Raw genomic sequence first — 20,158 nt, forward strand, 5'->3', positions numbered from 1 at the left:
ATTTAAGTTGCTCAGGAGTCACTGTGATCCTGACATTTTTAATTTATAAGCCAGCTTTCTAAACAGCTGTTTAAATGTTAATGTATCATGTATGTAATTCAGTGTATCTTTGATATGAACTTAAAAGATGGTTTTCATACAAGAAATTGACATTGTGTGGACAAGCAGTTTCTCACCAGGATGCCTGTGACGAAAATTAAATTGATTTATATCAGGGGTCCTCAAACTACGGCCCGTGGGCTGGATATGTCCCCCCAGGGTCCTCAGTCTGCCCCCGATATTTACAGACCCCCCTGCCCACCCCACCCCCCGCCGGGGGTTGGGGGGGAACCAAGCAGCCGCAGATGGCTGCCTGCCACTGCATCCGCACGCCGGCCCCCTGGTTAAAATGTTTGAGGACCCCTGATTTATATATTCTGTAACAAATAGCTAAATGCTGCAACAGTTGCACATATACAGTTATACACAGCTTTTAGAAGAGATGGCAAAGATTCTGTGGCAGCAGTTCAGAGACAGCTTTGCAGTATTTTAGGAAATTGATACCTTTTCATTTGTAATACTTGTGAAGTTCATTTGATGTGTTTATTGTTGCAATCTTTAAACATAACTCAGTAAGTCCTCACAGTCACATAGCAGAGCTGTAGTTCTCACGGGCCCTTCTGGACTTCAGATTGCAAAAATGTTAAATTGCAAAACTGAATTCACACAGATGTTCACCAAAATGTATTTTCTGTTTAGGTGTTGTCTTGATAGCAAAAGCTCGGTGTTCCCTGTGGAGGAGGCAGCACAGTTGTCAGATGCACCCTAGCTGTACTACTTCCAAGATGCCAGGGTGGATCCCTTCATAATACCCCACACCACCACCACCCTGATTGAGCTGGATTAGCCAGTTTCCACCTTCCCACTTCAGAAGGTTTGCTGGGAACTTTTGGCCCTGAGGAGAAAACGGAGCTGTGCCCTGGGACTGCACCGCGGTCTGTCCCTTGGCAGCAGGCTGCTCTTCTGGGCACTCAGCAACAGTGCTTCACGGGCTTCCCACATTCACACATCAGGGCCAATGTTTCAAAAAGTAAAGGAAAGAAAATAAGGGTAGAAGGAAAGCACCTTGAGGAAAGGGGCAGAGAGTTCATCAGGGGAAGCAAAGAGTTCAGGGAGGAAAAGGGGGGACAAGAAGACAAATGAGAAAATGGCAAATGCAAAAGGATTTCTGTCACTAGGTTAAGTGATAAAATCTGAGATCCCCGGTGCTCCAAAATACCATAAAAGGGAATTTGTTGTCTGATTTTCCCATCACGTGATTGTTAGTTATTCTCTTTTTGCAAACCGGACTTAAAAAAACGCTAATGTTGCCTTTCCTTTGAGTCGTGCCTTCCTAGGAGCCTAGCACCAGGTGTGTTCAGTTCCCACTGAAATGTGTGAAAGTTAATTGTGGACTTGGGTTAGATTATTCCACTAATCACATTTTCTTACTAGTGTGTCCTCGGACCTGCCACACTACCACACAGGGCTCACAAACAGTACCTCACATTTGGCTCTTCAGAGCTTTAGAATGAGAGGTATTTTTGGCTCTTCTCACAGTTTACATACCTAAAAAACATGATGGCCCGTTCAGTTTGTTGAGCCTTCCTATTAATCTATGAATTGGATTGTGGTACATCATCAGTGACTGAATCCCAAAAGCTGTGCATCTTCTGCCTTATCTTCATGTGTAGTGTAGAAGTCACAGAGAATTAATGCTGCATGAACTGCTCCACAAGATTTACAAGGGAGGTGGGAGCCAAAGGCCATAACCCGCAAAGATCTTTTTCTAACTGCCTCTGGTACAATCTCAATTTTTAAATCCAAAAAGTGATTTAAAGAATCAGTCACCAATATACGAGCAAGCAGAGGTGATCTTTATTTGGCAGCACTGGGCACATGGGGGATCGCTCCACGAAAGCCATGCACACCGAGGGAACCTTTCAGCCCCCTCTTTATACAAAGTCGCTCATGTCTATTCATTAACTTTCTGGGAACTCATTAACATATCTCACATCTGGACAACTAGCACACTCCCATTCAAGGACCTAGAATATCTTCGAGTTAACATTAACATGTCTTGTGCCTGGACAATTAGCACACTCCCTATGTCACCCATTCAAGGATTTAGTGCATCCTCAAGCCAGCAATAAGGGTCTCCTCAGATAAACATGAGCACACCGTTCTTTAAATAAATCATATATGGCCCATTATTCAGCAGCAGCAGAATAAGCACATGGCAGAAGGTCAGGAAATACTCTGTTCTTTCAGTTCTTCAAGTCACTGTTGCTTTTCACAGCTCTGCCTGGGGAGCAAGCTAAAAACCACCATGAATGCTGTATGCATTCTGGTAACCGAGAAATTAATAGGAGTTTTTTTCACAGTGTCAGGAGTATCCGTCTATGGGTGCTAAATGACTACGTGTTGAAGGGCTTTATTCAGCTGCCTTTCCTTACAGTTTGGTATGTCCTCCCTTACAGCATTCTGCCTTGTTTCATAAAAAGACTGAAGAAATCACCTTTGCCCATGGACTAAACAGGGGATGTAGCACAGACCTCCCCATGCTTGGCTACACTCCCAGACTGGTGGTTATATAGTAACTTGTAAGGGAGCCTGAGAGTGTTGTTTATAGACAGGAGACAGGACAGAGTTCAAGAGAAGAGGACAGGACTTCACACCTTTTGAAACAGTCAGATTCATGCTACCGCCCTTGCCGTACTCCTCTTTCTGAGCTCTCCGTATATACATTATACAGAGCTCAGATTTCCTTGGGGCAGTAAAATGGAATAGCAGTTTTATCACAGAGCTATGAACTGACGTGAGCTTGCCCAGGATTTCTTGACTAGAAGTAGAAGAGAAAGTTTGTATCATGGATGACAAGCCTAGGCTGACAGGTGAAATAAAGTTTAATCAGTTTCTGTAGTAGAAAAAATATTTTAAATATTTAAATATCCACCACTGATGGATACTGATGTCTGTCTTCCTTGCAGGCTTCACTTTTCAAAAGGATTTTAAAACAGTAAGCCAAGGAAGACTTAAAATCCCTTTACCCTTGTATCTTATCTCCTGTATCTTCAGTGGTTGCTTACCAAACGCACACTGAAGAGCAGAAGGATGGAGCAAGCCCTGGAGATTCAGCATTCCTCCAGTGATGTGTCTCTGGCGGTGGGGGATGGGGGGGGTGGGGGAGGGAATGGAGCCAGAGGTGATGCCTTGATATTTAAAACCTTTGAATATTTTTTCCTGTAAAGTTGACAAATCTCCTCTTGAGCATACAGATGTAAAAAATGTTAGGATCCTAAATGCCATGTAATAGGGACTTTCTGAACTCGAGTGAGGAAGCTTGTCCTTTATTTCCTTTGAACCTGCTACTCACTAGTTGCTTTAGCTCTCCCATTTATTTACTTATTTATTTATTCATTTATTGACACAGTGAATAATCAATCCCAGGTCATCTGTTCTACTTTTGTGGATCTCCCTACTAAACTGCCTTTTCCAGGATGGGAAGTCCTAGGTAGCTGAAAACCATTTAGGATAGGAAATTGCTTTTCTTTCCACCTCTGCTGAAGCGGGTGGAAGAGAGACGTGTATGTGTGTCCATGTATGCATATGTACTCTCCTGGCCTCTGTACCATTGTGGTTTTATCCTCAGAAGTTAACTCTGTTGTTGAAGTCACACAGTGCAGCTGGGTGAGGCAGACCTGAGCAGAGAGCCACATCATGCAAATCCACCTCTTCCAAATGTGACAGCAGCTATATGGAAGAAGTTTACAGGCTTTCTGCAGTGGTAATGGATAATGGCTCTTTGACTTACCTTCTGCTAGGCAGCATTAGAGAGAAAAGACTTCTTTTTTGTAGTGCTGCTTTTCTAGATGCTTAAGCAATTGATACTTTAATATGCTCCTCAGTTCACATGGTTTCGAAAGGGCTTGGCACTTTTATGAGAAAAAGGATCCTGATTTGAGCTCAAAATATTTGCTGAGTGATTTCTAAAAGAAGAAGACTTGTAAGAACATTTGATTTATAGATTGGTGAGACATACTAAGGATGTTCAGGGGCCAAGTGTAGATTAATCTGTCAGCATTTTGACACTGTCATAGGAATTTCCAACATGTGTCACCATGTTCTGTGCCCTCAGGACTCAAAAGGGATCACTCCTGGGTTTGGTTTCCCAGCTCAGGTAACAGCACATTTAGCCAACAGACTGAGACCTATGCTGACCTACAATAGCATTATATAAGCAGTCACTTTAATAAAAGTACTAGGTATATCTGCACCTCATGTTGTTCAGTTATACCCCATGCAGGGGGCCAGTGCAAATTTAGGCACGATGTGAAGCCTTTCATTATGTTCGTTGCAGATGGAGTCATGCACTTCATTTATAAGAGAGGAGCAATCATGTACTTTATTGATATAAAACAGTGAGTTCACAAAGTTCAATGGTAGATGCAGCAGTGGTTTGAGAAGATTCAATGGCAAGGTACATGTTTACTGCACAGAGGACAGGGTCAGACAAAACTGTCAGGGAGACCCTCCTGTTGAGTCATGACGTTCAGAAAGGACCCCTTTGCATCCTGAACTCCTCCTCAGAGGGGAGTCTAGGTGGGGCTGGATCTGATCCTGGTCCCAGACTCAGGTAACAGTTTATGTCTAAAGGGTTGTATGTGCACAGTCAATCCTTTTGTCACTTAGCTTTCAGTTTAGCATGCTATTAATCACCGACTGGGAATCTGTTGTGATAAGGAATCTCTCAACCTTGAGAAGTACCTTGAGAGGTGTCCCTGCTCGAGGGGAGATCCCAGCCTGCAGCCTGGTGCCATGCAGGAGAGCTCAACAGGCCCTGGGCTGTCCACTATTTATGGAGTAAGATAATCAACTTATAGTCATGTTTGCATACCAGCAAGATGTCTTGAGTCACCGTTCCATCCACAGATGGTTGTGGCTTAGGCTTGGAGTGGGGCGTGGGGGAAGGTAAGGTGGGCAGCACACTGCCACAATGATGCATGGTGGCGTTGGGACAGATTTCCACAAGGTGATGTTGTGTTCCTATTTGAAAAGCTTTTTACAAAATTAAAAACACCACAATACTCAGCATGAGGAAACCACTTTCTCTAACCTGAGTTTCTACACAGCTGAACTGTTCAGATGGAGATTTCCATAAAAGACAGGTGCCCGATACCAAGATTGTCACCTCAAATGAATAAATTATAACAAAGCATCAAGTGATTGAATACCAGATTTTGTAGGGTATGTAAGGGAAGACTTAGCAGATGGCATTCTTAGCTAAACATTTTAACATGTTTCTGGCATATATCTCTGTTCTGTCATGTGGACACTGTCTACCCACTCTACTCTCACCACTCTTCCCATCTTCTGATAAATCTTCTCTCTCATGCTAAGGTAAGGTTCCAAAAACTACTAAAGTTTTTCAGTTTTCCTTTATAGTTATAACTGCAGTCTCTTGACTACCATATTTTCCCCTTTTTTCTTCTTTGATATGTTGTGATTTGATTTGGATGCTTACTTCAAGCTTAATCATCTAGAAATGAGCCTGGACATTTTATAAGGTGTACATCAATATTTCCCATGTTCTTGGTTCCTGGTTCTGTTGGAACAACTTATACTTCGAAATTAATCTTTCTAATGATAATTTGACATTTGCATTTATTCTTTCTGGTAGAACTAAAAAGCATAGTTAAAGAACAAGAAAAACTGAAAAAGTAAAAAAAAATACATTCTGGTTTTCAAATTTCAAGCAAAGCAAAGCTGGGTAGTAAGTTGGTATAAAACTTCCAGCTATTAGTATTCCCTGAACTGGCTTGCTTATTCTTCTTTAATATGCACCTGTCTCAGATTTGTCAGAGCCAGAATTGCTGGACCTGTTTATATTATCAATACAGAGGTGTTATCCAGAATTTCACGTTAATTTAACCAATATAAATTACTCTCCATAAGTCCATGTGTGGCAAGTACAGACCATGCAAGCTGACTTCTCCCGTCTTGTGCTCATTCATGGTGCTGGAGTCACACCACAAGTCAAGACAAGGGACCAAATGGATTTCTGCTTCAGCTTTTTAGTCCACGCCATGTGCCCTCACATCATTTTTCTCATGTGCAGAATCACTGACACTCAGGTTTAGGCACCTCATAAGGAGCAAAGGTGATGTTTTGGTTTGGTTTTCCCACCAATAAGAGCTTCATTGCCGGTGCAAGAATTGGGCTTGTCTGTGCCTGGCTGCTTGTTCCTAAACCTTCACTGCTGCCTCACACGTGCTGGCACAAGCTTTTTTGCAGTGACATGGGAAGCTGGTTTGAGGAACCAATTTGGCTGGAAAATACTCCTTTTCTTCCCCAAAGTGTTAACTGTTGCCTGTCTCCCTTCCCTGGTCCAGCATACCACCTGGTCACACAGGCTCTTGGAGGAGGAGAGAGAAAGTCTTGGAAAAAGAGGGAGCCACCTCCTTCCTGTGGCAGGGCCAGCTGTTTTTTGCTGCAGGATCTGACCGAACTGCAGTCAAGGAGGAGAGATCGGTATCTCCAGATGGCAGATCAGAGCACCTGCCCTCATTACCTCATTCCTTAGGGGCATCAGTTAAGCCCTTTGAAGTTAGAAGGCAAGAATCCATGTCTTTGCAACCAGAAAGCATCCCAACGAGCCCAGGGAGAAAAGAAGTGCTAAAGCCCACCCAGAACAAGGAAGGCTTTCAGGCAACACCAGTGACACGTGTCTATAACACCCTGGGGAGCATAGGGGGGCAGGGGGCGGGGGAGAGTTTTGACAGCACTGTGCTGGGATTGTTAAAGAAGAGATGCCAGGCTTGTTTGTAGAGATCAGACAGAACAGATTGCAGCCCGGAAAGACTCCTGTGCTCCCTTGCTTTGATACTAGCAGAAAACCCACAAAGAGATTATCCAGCCTGTAGCTATTGTATATACTATTCCTCCTGTTTAATGCAAATACATTATTTTAGGATGTGATTTTATTTACTGCTTAGGTTTCTTAGCTGTATCTTGATATATTTAAGGAAATCCCCTTGGATCCGTCATGGGCAACCAAGGGACCAAACTGAGCATGGTCAGTGTAAATGAGGTTCTTGGGAGCCTGACATAATGATAGAACAGCATAAGACAGTTATATCAAAACTCTTTGCTGGTCCTGTAGGTGTGAAGAAGGGCTCCTGATTTGTGGATTGTAATTGCACTGTTAATTTTATGTTTGCATTGCCCAAAAGCAGCAGTGTGTACTCAGAAATCCATTGCAGAGCTGATCCTGGCCACATGCTGCTGCGTGGGGAATGTGGCTCCTGAGCACTGTCAGGATCGCAACCCTTCACAGCTCAGCTGTCCACTCTTCTCACAGCTGTTGCCGTTTCTCTTCTGCTGTAACATCGGAAGGCTTTCACCAGGACAAAGCATATGAAGAGCATGTCTGTACATATCTTTTCTCCAAGTCCTGAAGCCATAGCATCTGTTGGCTGGCTGCTGAGAAGGGGAGGGAAGAGAGAAGTAAAATAACCGGGGAATTTTCTGTGTTACCGCTGGGGCCTCTCTCCCTGTGTCAGTCCCTCTTGCTTGTTATATTAGTCTTCTGCCTCAGGGGAGAAGGGTGAGCTTAAATATTACAAGTTAAAGGACCATTACTGGAGATGTCTGCTTGGAGGTTGGGGGGTGGGGGTGGGCGGGGGTGGGAAGAGTAAACTAAGCAGATAGGTATTTCAACTCTCTGTTGTTTCAGTAAGGATTAATTTGTTAGTCAGATGTGATCCATATTTTTGCTTACCTTTTCAAAAGAAACAGCTCTAAGAGCAGCTGGAGAGAGAGAGCTTTTCATGTTTCTTAAGTTACCAACAGTTTCTTCCTATTTTTAAAGTAAAATAGCTAGTATTGTTTGTATTTTTATTATCTTGGACCTGACTGTGATGTGCTAGGTCCACATGCAGTAGCTAATCATACATCCTAATACCATATCCTGTCCAGACATAGCAGAAGATGTTTGCATTTTATTTCTGGAGTAACTGTCAGAGTACAGTGGCTCACGTCGTTCAGTATAGTGTTGTCTTGGTCACTGACATAAACAAGGTGACAGAAACACTGAAGTTCACCATATATTCAAAACTTTGCAGGTTTTGATGCTGACTTGAGCTTTAAACACCCCCTGAGTAGTTTGCATATTCCTTCTGGATGCATATTCCTTATGGAGACTGATCTTTATATGCAGCAGAGTGCTGAGTGTTTCAGAGTAGGCAGAAGCAATCAAGATAACCTCTCTAGGTGTATTTTCCAAAGCATAACTGCATTCCCTGATCTAGTGTTACTTTTAGCCCAGCTATAAAAGGAGGCTGCTGGAAATCACAAACGGGTCCTTGCTCAGAGACTTCCAATTCTGCTGTGCAGGCCGTGGGACAACCCCTATAACACTTGCCTCACTAAAACCAGCAGGATTGCAAGCTGAAGAATTTGTCTCTAGAGATGCAAATAAGCATCCAAGCAAGGTTGAAGTGCTGAGCTCAGCCTTCCTGAGGTTAGTCCAGCATTGTGGCCAGCATTCAGTGCTAGTGAACATCTGCTGAGGAAAAGCTTTTCAGTGGAAATAGTGTTGTTCTTTTGGTAGAGTCTGTACTTCGGTGTTTTAGGAGACAAAGCTGTGTTTTTCACAGTCTGCAGGGTTGAACATTAACTGTTGATGTAAACCTGTCTGACTATTCAGGGTCATTCTGGCCTCAAAATCAATGATTAAGAGCAAACATTATGGGCTTTTATTGATGAGTTCACTTCTTGGGCATGCCAGCTAGTGCAAGTAGGTCTGAAATGTTGCATACATTCTAGACTGCTTTTACCTTGTCTTTTTTCATCTGTTGAGAGCTTTTTGAGATCAAATATTTTGCTGTAGCTTCTGCCTTTCTGATGTGCTTCTTGAACGTCAACCTTCCACGGAAAGATTTTACTTTTTCTTTTTGTCTGTTTTCATTAAAAAACAATTTGTAGTTATGTGGAATAACATAGATTGAATCTTCTGAAAGAATCAGCATTTGATTCAGATGGGGGTCTTTTGACGGTTGCTGACAGCTTGTGAGTGAGCCTGGGCTGATTCTTAAGGCAAACACCAGTTTGTTCAGGATTTATTTTCTGACTGGAAAACCACAATAAGTATTACCTGTGCTGTAATACAGAAGAGCTGGTGTCACTTACTTCACCACATATGTATATTTGCAGATGTGCTTTCTGTTCATGGGTAGATAGATGTCACTGAAATCTTAAGTTCTTATCTTCTTATGTAGAATTATCCAGCCAGTCTCCTGCTATGGCTTCTGACCTCTCTGACAATCACTAAGCGCTCAGCCAAGTGTTTGTTTCACCAAGTAAGGCTGCAGGGAGCACTGGCCTTCCTTGTGCCACAAGTTTGTGTGAGGCTGTCTCTCACTCTCCAGACTTGTAGGTGGCTTCGAATCTCTTACCTTTGACATCAGCTTGGCACTGAGCAACCGTTCCTTACTGGCTTGGAAGTGTTCCCTCACCCCAGTCCGCCACTCTGTGTGGTGTGAGGCAGTAGCTGCAGTGCAGAGCTGTGGCGGGGTGTCCAGGGACAGGTGGCGGCTGTCCAAAGTGGGGGGCCAGGGCAACTACTTGCCTGCATGGGGTATCCAACACCCTTCCTACATGGGGATGGGCAACTCTGACACACAGTCAGGCAAAAGCAAACCTCTTGTTGCAAATACAGCTTTCCAGGATACAAAGAGTCACAAAATTCAGGTTCATTTTTAGAATCAGTTTAGCAGTTGCTTTCTATAACATGCATTTAAAATGAAGCAGCTTCCAAGTATAGGTGTCGTTCAGATTTAAAGTTCACAGATTTGGGGTTTTGTCTTCTTTCTGTGTGCTTTTTTTTTTCCTCTGCCTTTTTCTGCCTGCTTATTCTGGGCTGCTTGTAGCTCAACCTAGCATCTAAAGTGACTGAAAATACAGGAATATTTAAAGGTTAGATGTGGAGTTCAGCACTATAAATCTCAAGGTAAAGAATCTGCAGCCATCTCTGGCAAATTCTGTTGAAACACAGATCATAATGTAAAATTCAGCTCACCTTTCCAAACTTGCACAGGCCCTGCAGGGTCATCAAGATTCAGTGTTAGCCTAAATAAACTGAGACAATACGATTTAGTGTATAATCAAGAATCAGATCGAAGTAAAAGAGTGCCAAAAATGTAGTTCTGGTCATTTGTATAATTACAGCGTGCAGTTATTGCTGAGGAAATAGTGTGATTATAACTTTATTCTTGAACGCTGAGTAGCAAACTCTTTCACTTACTGTGCAGGGGTGTAGGTGGAATAACAGTTGCCAAGACTGTAGTCAAGATACAAAAATCTGGCTAAATGCACACAAGTGATCTGTGGGTTGTTGTAAGCTCAATTTTCTCTTACTAAAGGCATTGGAGGAAAATCAACAGAATGACTGCCAGCTTAAATGGTGCATTTGTTGACACTTACAGAGTAGCAGAAGGATACTGAGAGAAAAATGAAGAGAACAAGGAAAGGTAAGCCAGAAGTGAGGTGATGCACGATCAGTGCGGGAGTTGAATTCAGCAGTACCTGCCTTCAGGCTTTCCAGACCTACAGGGTCTCCAGAGCAGGAAAGGTGTATCTTGTAGTAATACCTAGTGTCAATCTGTAACACATATATCCGTGATTAATATCTGATAGATAGATAGATAGCAACCTGAATGTAAATGGAGTTTCCTAACTGCCTGGCAATGCAGTGTCTGACACAGTAAAGCAAGCTGTGGGTGCCAGGATTTTCTGAGTAATCGTTTTGGCTTTGGCAACTGTTCTTCCTTTCCACTTTCTAAGCTCAGTTGGGGTCCGCATAACAAACCTCTACTCTTCCCCAGTTTTCCCATTGCAAAAAGCAGAGAAATGCATATGTCACAGTAGTTTTAGGGAGATTTTTTGTATTATTTAGGGAGATATTTTGACTATTTGAACGATAGTTTGAATGAGGGCATGTGCAAAGCTCTTAATGTATTGTGAGCTGGATGTCCAGAACCTGCTGACTTTAAATGCATATTGGAAAACTTCTACAGGAGAAGGAAATACTAGTACAGATGCTATGTAAGAGCATTTTTTGACTGACCTATGTTTCCTTGATTGTTTTAAAGAATCATTAGATGTACCCTTATTGACAGTGCCTATTAATCTTTCGTTAATCTCAATAAACCGTGAAAACTGTATTGTTTCAGCATGAATGTAGCTCAGGGGAATGAGCCCCTCCATGTCATAGCATCCTTAAAGTCCATGCTTTTGTCAGAAGCAGAGTCTTCTTAGGCTCGCTAAAGACTAATGTAACACTAATTCTGGAGACCTAAGTTAGTCTTTAGTTGAATATTTATTTATCTTGAATATTTGCTCTTTGTTTTGTCCAGTCAGGAAATGGCTGTGTTTTCAAGTGAAAAAAGTCGTGGCTTTGCTCTAAACACCTCTTGTAGCTACTTGAAAAACCTAGTTTATGAAAAGACATTGCAGGAAGATGGGAAACAAGTCAAGTGAGAAAGGCCCATTTTTCAATAGTGATCAAACTTCAAATGCATCTCTGGAGCCTGTATCTTAAGTACTGAGAAGAAAAGCACCACCACCACCTCTGCCTGTGACTCTTCCCTGACTAAGAAGCCCAGGACTGACAGCACTCGGTTCTCACAAAGAGGGAAGGGGTGTTGGAGAAAGTCAAGTCCAGCAGAGGATACATAAAACTTAAATCACTTTTGGCAGTCTGTCAGAAAAAAAAAAAAAAAACAAACCCAAAAAAAAAAGAAAGAAAGAAAAAAAGAGATATTTCCTTTATAAATCTGTCTACTGTGCTTTTGAATATGGTTGTTTTGTCCAAATCTCCTCTGCAGTAGTAAAATGAGGATGAGTCTAGAGGCTTACTTTCAGGCCCGTCAGTGCCATACAGATGATCAGAAGATTCTTTTAGGCTCATAGCCAGATCACAGAAATAAAAGCTGAAGGAAAATATGTATTATTCTGTTAAGCTCAACTCCCTTCTGAGTCACGAGTGCTCCCCATTTGCCTGTTTTCTAGTGCTTTGTTCATGCTAGTGCTGAATCGCCAGTACTTCTGGGGGGACTTTTTCCACTGTTTTCCACTGCTAACTTAATTCCATCAGTCTAATATTGGCATGATTTCTCTCTCATTTGGTATTTACATCATCCTAAATTTCAGAGTGAGTTAAAATATATCCAGCTCAGCAACCTTCCCATTTTGGGAAGAACAATCAGATACTCCCTGTTTGTAACTTGAAATGTGTCACATACGTTCCCTTCCATGTGCAAGAGTCCAGCTGGGATCCAAAGCATGTATGTCTAGTCATGTCCTTGAGAACAGCTTGGTACTGTGGATGGGTCGTTGTTTTTTTCAAAGAAAACTGGTTTGTAAATTAACAGGATTTTTACATGATGTATCACAATATTGGCTTCATTTCTGACAATGAAGAGTGGAGATTGTTACTTTATAAATACTATAAAAAGGACAATCTTGGTAGGTCTACAAGAGCTCTACTTAAGCAGGGGACAGAACTGTTGTCACAGCAGTTTTCCTTTTGAAATCCACCAGAAAGGATGCTCTTAACACAAACACTGCAAAACTGCAAAGACTCAGGTTCTTGCTAAGTTTGAGGACTAATAGAGCAGAAGACAGTAATTTTATTCTTCTCTGGCTTGTTTTTAAAATTTCACTGCATCTTCTTTGAAACCAGTAACTTATAGTTCATGATTCATTGCAATAATAAAGCTCTGAGTTACTGAACAAGTAAACATCCTGGCTACAGTAATAAAACAGACGTTCTGAAAAGCACAGGAGAAATACTACATGCCAGAATGTTCTAAAATACTGAAATCAATTCAATTCTCTTTGGCATCCAAGAAAAGATATGGTCCAGATGTGCAAAAAGAGTGAAAATACAGTATAAGCCCCTGTATACTTCACAGTCTCTGTAAAGACATAATTGGGTGGTTCTCATCGTGAAGAATTGTGAAGAATCAGCATGACTTTCAGTCTTGAGGTACTCAAAGCTACACAGAATTTTCAGTCATCACTGTCACCGAGTATGGAAAGTAACTCCCCAAACTGCTTTGAGGGCTCAACTTTTGTTCAGTGCCTGTACTCTTATTCTGTCTCTAAATCACAGGTCAGTAATGTCCCTTGGGATTTCACTCCAGGTGTGGAAGGTAACAAATGATCCTGCTAGTAACAGCCTCTGGATGTTTTTTTTGTCTCCTTAGTCATTATATTGGTATATGGTGACTGTAACTGGGAACTTCCCCCTGGACTGAAGAACAAGATCGGTGCTGACTTTTGGGAGTTTCCTTCAAAGACAATCAGTTCTGTGGATAGAACTGGCATTTTTCCTTTACTCATTTCACTTGACTAAAAAACACACCAAATTCTACTTCAAATTTCAAATGGAGACTGATGACTTGTACTCCATTAAAATCTCTGTAGAGTACAAAGTAGGATTTTTCTGTTATGTGTGCAAGTGTTATTGCACATAAATCAGGCCGTCCTTATTTTGAGGAATAGTTAAAGTCTGCAGAAGCCAGAAGTAGATTTAAAGTTCAACAATGGGAAGTGCAAGAAATTACAACTTGACTCTGGTCTCCCAAAAGCAGCGTGAATTAAAAGGACCAAATGTTAAGAACAAGGCCAGATTGAGGTCCTCAGGAGTTACTTCATTCAAATGTAATGAGGGTGTGGAGGGGGAATAAGTAAGAAACATCAGGATGCATCTGTACATAACCAGCACTGTTTCAGTGATGACATACTGTTTGGGACATGGTGTCATTGGTAATTGACAATACACAGCTGTGGCTGTCTAACAAAACCTGGCAAATTCACGGCTCTGCTTTTATGGAGCACAGATTATAGTGGACCTCATGACTGAAACCTTAGATTTGTGAGGAAGATCTCAGTCTTTCTGTTGCACTGTCATTATTCTGCAGGTGTCCTTAAACATGGGTGCACTGCGTCATTGCTTGCTTGTTTCTTTTCAGACTGTCGTTACAGCTACCTGCTTTCCCCTCCAGCCTCTTACCTCAGTATCTCTTTTGGGTGATACCAGACATGCAATTTTTTCTCTACACTATCATGATATGTATGTGCCTGGCCAAGAAATTGTCATCCTCACTATTTAAACTGAGTGACGGAGCAATTGCAGGTTTGCATCAGCTCCCACATTTCATTTACAGTTCGTCAGTATGTTTCTTCTGCCTTTACCTCATCTTTTGCTACCCTTTTCTGTCTTCCTGTCGTACATGTCCTCTCGTGCTTTTCTTTCAAACATGTTGTCTTCTTGTCTCATCCTTTTTTCCTCCTGTGTCTTTCTCCTTCTTTACCTTTTGCTCCCTGCTTTTGCTCCCTTTGTCCACTGTCACTGCCGATGCTAACTGTGCTGGTAACTTTTCCTTTGTAAAAACACTCACGTTGTTCTGGCGTGGCCACGTCTGTTCGCCTTCCTGGCGCCGCTGCGCAGCCGTTTGCTGCCGCCTGACGCACGATGCGCTCGCTGCAGCACCTGGCCCAGCAGGGCTCTGCTTGCCCCGGCCACCGCAGGGCTTGGGCCCCCTCTGTCCCCTGGTCAGATCAAAACATGGTTATCCTGCGTGAGTGCTCCCTCCTGTGCTGTCGAAGTGCCCCCTCTGCACAGCTCCTTGTTTATAGGAAATGAGCTGATGTTGAAATGAGGGAGGTGAGTTGTCAGGTTTAGTCAGGAGCATCAAGATGTGCCCTAGCGTGACTTTTCTATGAAGGCAATTATAAATTTTCAGTTCTTGACCTGGGTTCACACTGAACAGTCTTACTCCCCAGATCCTCTGAGTATTTTCCTCTTGGAATCTGGGGAGGTGTCAGCTTGGAGCTGTTTAGGTGATGCTGGATTATACTTCAGCTTGTCTTTCTGGAAAATGTTGGTCCTGGTTCTGAGTACCCATGTCAGGTGGCTTCAGAGCAGCTGTGTCTCAGCTAGGACATCCTCTCACCTCTGTGTGATGACTTTATTATGTCACGTGATGGTGAGCAATGGGTTTGCTTTTAGACAGCTGTTAACTTTGAACTGGGCTTCAGACTGGAAATTGCTAGTACGTGTGGAGGAGAAAGAAGGGTGTTGGAGATTTTTGTCGGTGCTGTAGAATTTGTTTGCTCTGAGAAGGGCATGGAAGACCTTTTGTGATGTTTGCGTATTGCACATAACTGTTTGCCCAGTTGGACCTCGTTTGTGCTTCCATATTTCCTCATATGCCCTAGCACATAACATTGGTCAATACTGAACAGCTACAGCAATGACCATCACAGTTACAAACATCATTCGTTACTATTTTTATACATACTTTCTTGAAAATGTAATTTCGATCGAATTACAACTATATAAGTAGTTAAGAGACAATTGGAAATGAGTTTGTTACATCAGCTGCCTTTCATTTACAAATACTGTCACCTCTGGCTCTGCTTCCCTGTATGCATTATTTATGTAGGCAGGCCAGCTGATGAGGCTTGCCTGTAGCAGGAACCGTGTGATTCCACCACTGCGGGTGGGAGGGCATGATTTGGAAAGCCCATGCCAAAGGCCATGGAGCATGGCACATGTCCACATTCTTGCTCATCCATGTACTGTCTGCTGGGCAGTAGTACTGAGTAATACTGCGTGATCGTTTTTCCCCCAGTCCAGAGCTTTTTTTGCTTACTTTTTGTGTGTACCCTTATGGATGTCACGTCAGTAGAGCCACATCAGTTTCTGTTCTGTGGGTGCTCAGTAGCGCGGACAGTGTGGGAAACCAGCACAGTCACTGGACTTTGATGCTGTGGAAAAGCTCTGCTTCTGCAAGGCTTTTAATTACACTAATCTCGCTTGACAGAAAAAGGGAGAAGTTTTTTCTGAAAGAGAACAACCTGAAAGAGAAGATCCATTGCCTCTTCATTCGGTTACCAAGCTCCAGGGTATTTTTGCTGTTGTTTTTGGGGGTTTGTTCATTGATTGCATTGCAAACTTGCTAAAAAATCCTTCTGGCATTCCCCAAAACCCTTGTGCACACCTCACATCTGTTATGCAGTGATGCCTACATATTATTGCTTGAAGTAGCATCACCAAAATATTTTTCAATGCAGAGGTGAACATAAATTCTTCTTTCATACTCCTCAGCAAAACATTGTTATTTATCAAGAACTATTACAATATATAGACTTGCCCCAAAATATTCTTATACTGAAAATATATATATTTACTGAATATATATACTGAATATATATACTGAAGCATTTCCCATCAGTTTTCCCTGCAATATAGCATCTTAGAGTTTTTAAACTTTGCTTTCGTTCTGTTGAGTACTTCATGTAGAAGCATTTTCATTTATTACTGATATGAAATTATCTTCTTTTCCCAAAAAAGTTGTTCCAGAGCTTTACTCTTGGCCCTTCATGGACAGGTTGTACCTAGAGCAAAAGCTCAGTCAGACTAACAAGCAGACTGATGAGGAAGTGACCTGGCTGTTGTCTCGGCTTGCTGCATCCCACTCTCCATATATGTGATGTCTGACTATTTATTAGTACTAGGCTGTACCTGTTTAAAATGTCATCCATTGGCAGCAAATATTGTTCATTTGCTGTGCAATTTGGACAAATGAGAATTTCCTGGTACCAGCGGAATCAACCTGCCCTTATTAAAATAAATTGCCCGATAGTTTTTGAGGTTGGTGGATCTGGGAGCAGATCCTAATTGACAGAGCATTCACTTTCAGTGCACAAATCTGAGCTACACTAAATAACACAGCAGATCTTCGTAACTGTTTCTAATTTTAAATGTAGTTAATGCCCCTGTTTACGTTTCCATCTTTTTCTATGAAGTTCTAGCAATGACGCATTGTGTATGCTTTGAGAATGGATTATATTAAGATATACTGTTGCGTAAGGTTTCTTCTATCATTGATTTGCATAGGGGGACATGTTACTCTTCTGTAACTTTGTTTGCTCTAGGTTTGGTAGGTATCGTAAGTTCTGATAACTGATAATTCTACATAAACCTTCTAAAATTACCAGAATCAGAAATAATTCCTTTTGTTCAGCAAAAATATACCCTCTTTTTCATTTTCTGTTTAGTTAGCTTGGGATTTTTTGATCATTCATATCCTCATTATTATTTCACCTACCTAAGTCCCATACCAGTAAGAGACATTTCTGTACAACTTGTGTACTGCTCCACCATTGTTCCCACAGAAGTACTAGAGCTCTGGTGGCAGCAGGACTTTCCCCAAGACAGTGATAACCTATTTTGTTACACCTCAGTTATAAACTTCAGCTCCTTGCTCTTCCACACTCTAAGGCTAGCTCGCTTTAAAATTAAATTTTATTAGAGGGACTTTTAAGAAAAAAAAAACAAACAACAAAAACATGAGAGGACCTAATCTCTGAAGGAATTGGTTTTCTGCTACCTCTAGATTTTAGTATTTTTTTGCTTTGAAGTCCATCTCTATATAACTTCCAGTAAACTGCAGTTACAATACTGTGTTCTCTTTTAAAAAAATTAAAGAATATATAATATTGAAACTATGCTAAATGGAAAACTGTAGGCTAGTGACCCACAAACAAATATAAGCAGAAGAGATGGCACATCTGCATTCATGATTCTTTCTGTAAACTGCAGAATTGTTTTAGCTACTGTTTTGGCACAGTTTCTTCTGGCTGAGCCAAAGTTTGGACCATGGCTAATCTGTGGTTATAGCATAATGTGAGCAGAATGCAAGAAGATTTTACTCTTTTGCAGCACAGTTTTGGCAGCTGAACATTTACGTTTAGCTAAATCCAGGGGCAAGATTAGGAACTTTTCTACTAAACTTTCCTAGTATTCACAGTGGAAGCCACAGATTTAGCAGGTTTTTCCATGTTTTCTACTGCTGAATCTGCATATTCAGCCAAGGCATTATCTTGAATGAAGCAAGTGGGTTTATTCATGACAGTTCGTCTAGAACTTGCTGGATTGGGTAGGGAAAGAGCAAGTGTGTATCCATGTTTTGTTTTGCTTTTCTAGTCTATTTAAAATCTCAGTTTGACAGCCTTTCTTTCAGTACCCTGCTGCCTTTATGCCTAAATGCATTCAGCTGAGCTATTGTGTTCATTTATCACATTCTGTTAAGGTTTGTTCAGGAGATGGAGCTCACACAGGCTGTACAACATTGATAATTGACTTGTGTGGGAAACAAGGAATTCAGGTCTACCCCAAGAGTGCCAAGGGTTGTACAGGTCAGTATGACAGTTTCCTCCAGTCAGTCACAAAAGCCTGCAGTTTTGAAGGCTGGAAATTGACATAGAAACTGGAAACAATCAATCAGAAGATAATTTTTCTTACAAATTGAACTGGTCACTATATATAAATATATATATATATATATATGTATAAACTCATAAACCAACAGTATAAGAGTCTCAAACAAAACTGTTCCCTGCTCAAAAATTCTTGTGGCTGTTGAAGGAGCACCTGTGAGACAAAGAGTCCTGTCATCAGAAGTGGAAAAGTAAGTGGGACCTTAGGGATACATTCCTCTGAAGTGACGGTGTAAGGGGCCAAGTCTTAAGCTGTATTCTGTGTGTATCAGTAATCCTCTCCATTGTACCTGATACCACTTCTGGCTTTTGTTATGATCCATTTTCCCTGAAAAGTTTGTATGTCTTACAGTCTTTAATTTAACTTGTATATAAAGCTGGTGAAATTAACAGAATTCATTATTAAGACATCGTAGAGCCTATATCTAAGATCCTGCTGGACCTCTCAAAATGCAAGTGAAGTTTGATTCCATTCAGTTCATTTCATCATGTTAAGAAGTGACAGTGTGACTTTATTTACCTCTGTATATGAGGACATGGTTTGCATGGGCTTTAAATATTGTATGTTCTAGCTATAAAAAAACATGGCACAGGCATCAACAGAAATACTCTAATTTAGGACGGTTTTCCAGTATATCATTTTCTCAAATTTTTAACCTGTTTCAGTAAAAATAGCTATATTTGTCTTGATGCATGTATCTGAGGGTAGAAACAGGAAACGCCGTAACATGTACTTCCTTGCACACCATCTGTTTATAGAAGAAGAGAGAGACTTACATCTTGTTGATTATAGGTATTATGCAATCAAGGCAATTTTACTTATGTCTTTGAAGTCAAGGCACAAAATTTCATTTATTTTTGTTTTGCTTTTAAACAATTATTTGATTTTTCAATTAAATAGGAAAGAAAGTTCAAGTTTTAGATCTGGAACATTCATACATCTAACAAATTATACTGTTCTTGAATCTTCTGTTTTATTTTGGATCTGTGTTACGACAGTTTGCAATTTCACAACCATCTGCTGGTTTTAATGAAGATTTCTATGATGTGAAAATTTTTCGAAGTATGCTGTGAAAACATGTAAAAGCTCAAATCAATCAAAAGCATTTTGGGGTTTAAGCCAAAGCTGTCAAATACTGTGTATCATACCAAAAAAAATCAGGCACAATAGTCAAAATGGTTTGTTTCAAAATTTTCTGAAAAAGAACAGTGTGATTTTTTTTTCCTTTTTGCTGCAACACTTAATTTCAAAATTTGTTCCAATTTAAAAAATAAACACATTTAAAGTTCAGTGAAATGAAACATGCTGGCTAAGAAAGAAACCTTCCTGTTTAACTCTTTCCCATCAAACATCAGTTATTTTAGGTTGGCCAGAAAAATTCTAAATTGGGCCGGGGGGTAAGCCACCCAAATTACAAAATCTCTTATTTACATACATGTATTCAGGTCTTGCTCAATGTCCAAGTGTGAAATGAGGCAGTGATACGGGATGAGCAAAACAGAAATGCGTAATACTCACATATTAGTTACTGCCTGATGTGGATGCGTGGCAGCGTGTAATACAAAGCACACAATTTGAACCATTAAGCCCAAGAAATACAAATTGCTGTGGCATGGAGTGGCTGTGCCTGAGCTATAAATAAAGGAATCAACATGCAGGAAAGCTGCAAAATCCTCATGTGCAGGAGGAAGCACCTGGTGTGTGTGTTTGTATGTCTGTACCTTAATACTCTTTCTGACTTTAAGTGTAAATGTTTTGTACCAAATATTACCATAGAACCGTGGAATG

The 20,158-nt window shown here is 41.2% G+C and overlaps 1 protein-coding gene across 11 annotated transcripts in view; it reads left to right on the forward strand.

Annotated features, from left to right (window-relative positions):
* GHR (growth hormone receptor) overlaps positions 1-20,158 on the forward strand; it is a 125,488-nt gene that overhangs the window by 86,898 nt on the left and 18,432 nt on the right. For 5 of the 11 annotated variants that reach the window (XM_055698575.1, XM_027797528.2, XM_027797531.2 and 2 more), the window contains one exon: positions 18,183-18,288. The exons of 5 other annotated variants lie outside the window; for them this stretch is intronic. In XM_055698575.1, coding sequence (XP_055554550.1) covers positions 18,183-18,288 — 106 coding nt within the window. Of the gene's footprint in view, positions 1-10,513; positions 10,548-18,182; positions 18,289-20,158 lie in introns of those variants that run through there. One more of the 11 variants, XM_055698578.1, reaches the window with a different exon arrangement.

This window comes from Falco cherrug, chromosome Z (assembly GCF_023634085.1).
Source record: "Falco cherrug isolate bFalChe1 chromosome Z, bFalChe1.pri, whole genome shotgun sequence".
NCBI classification, from domain to species: Eukaryota; Metazoa; Chordata; class Aves; order Falconiformes; family Falconidae; genus Falco; species Falco cherrug.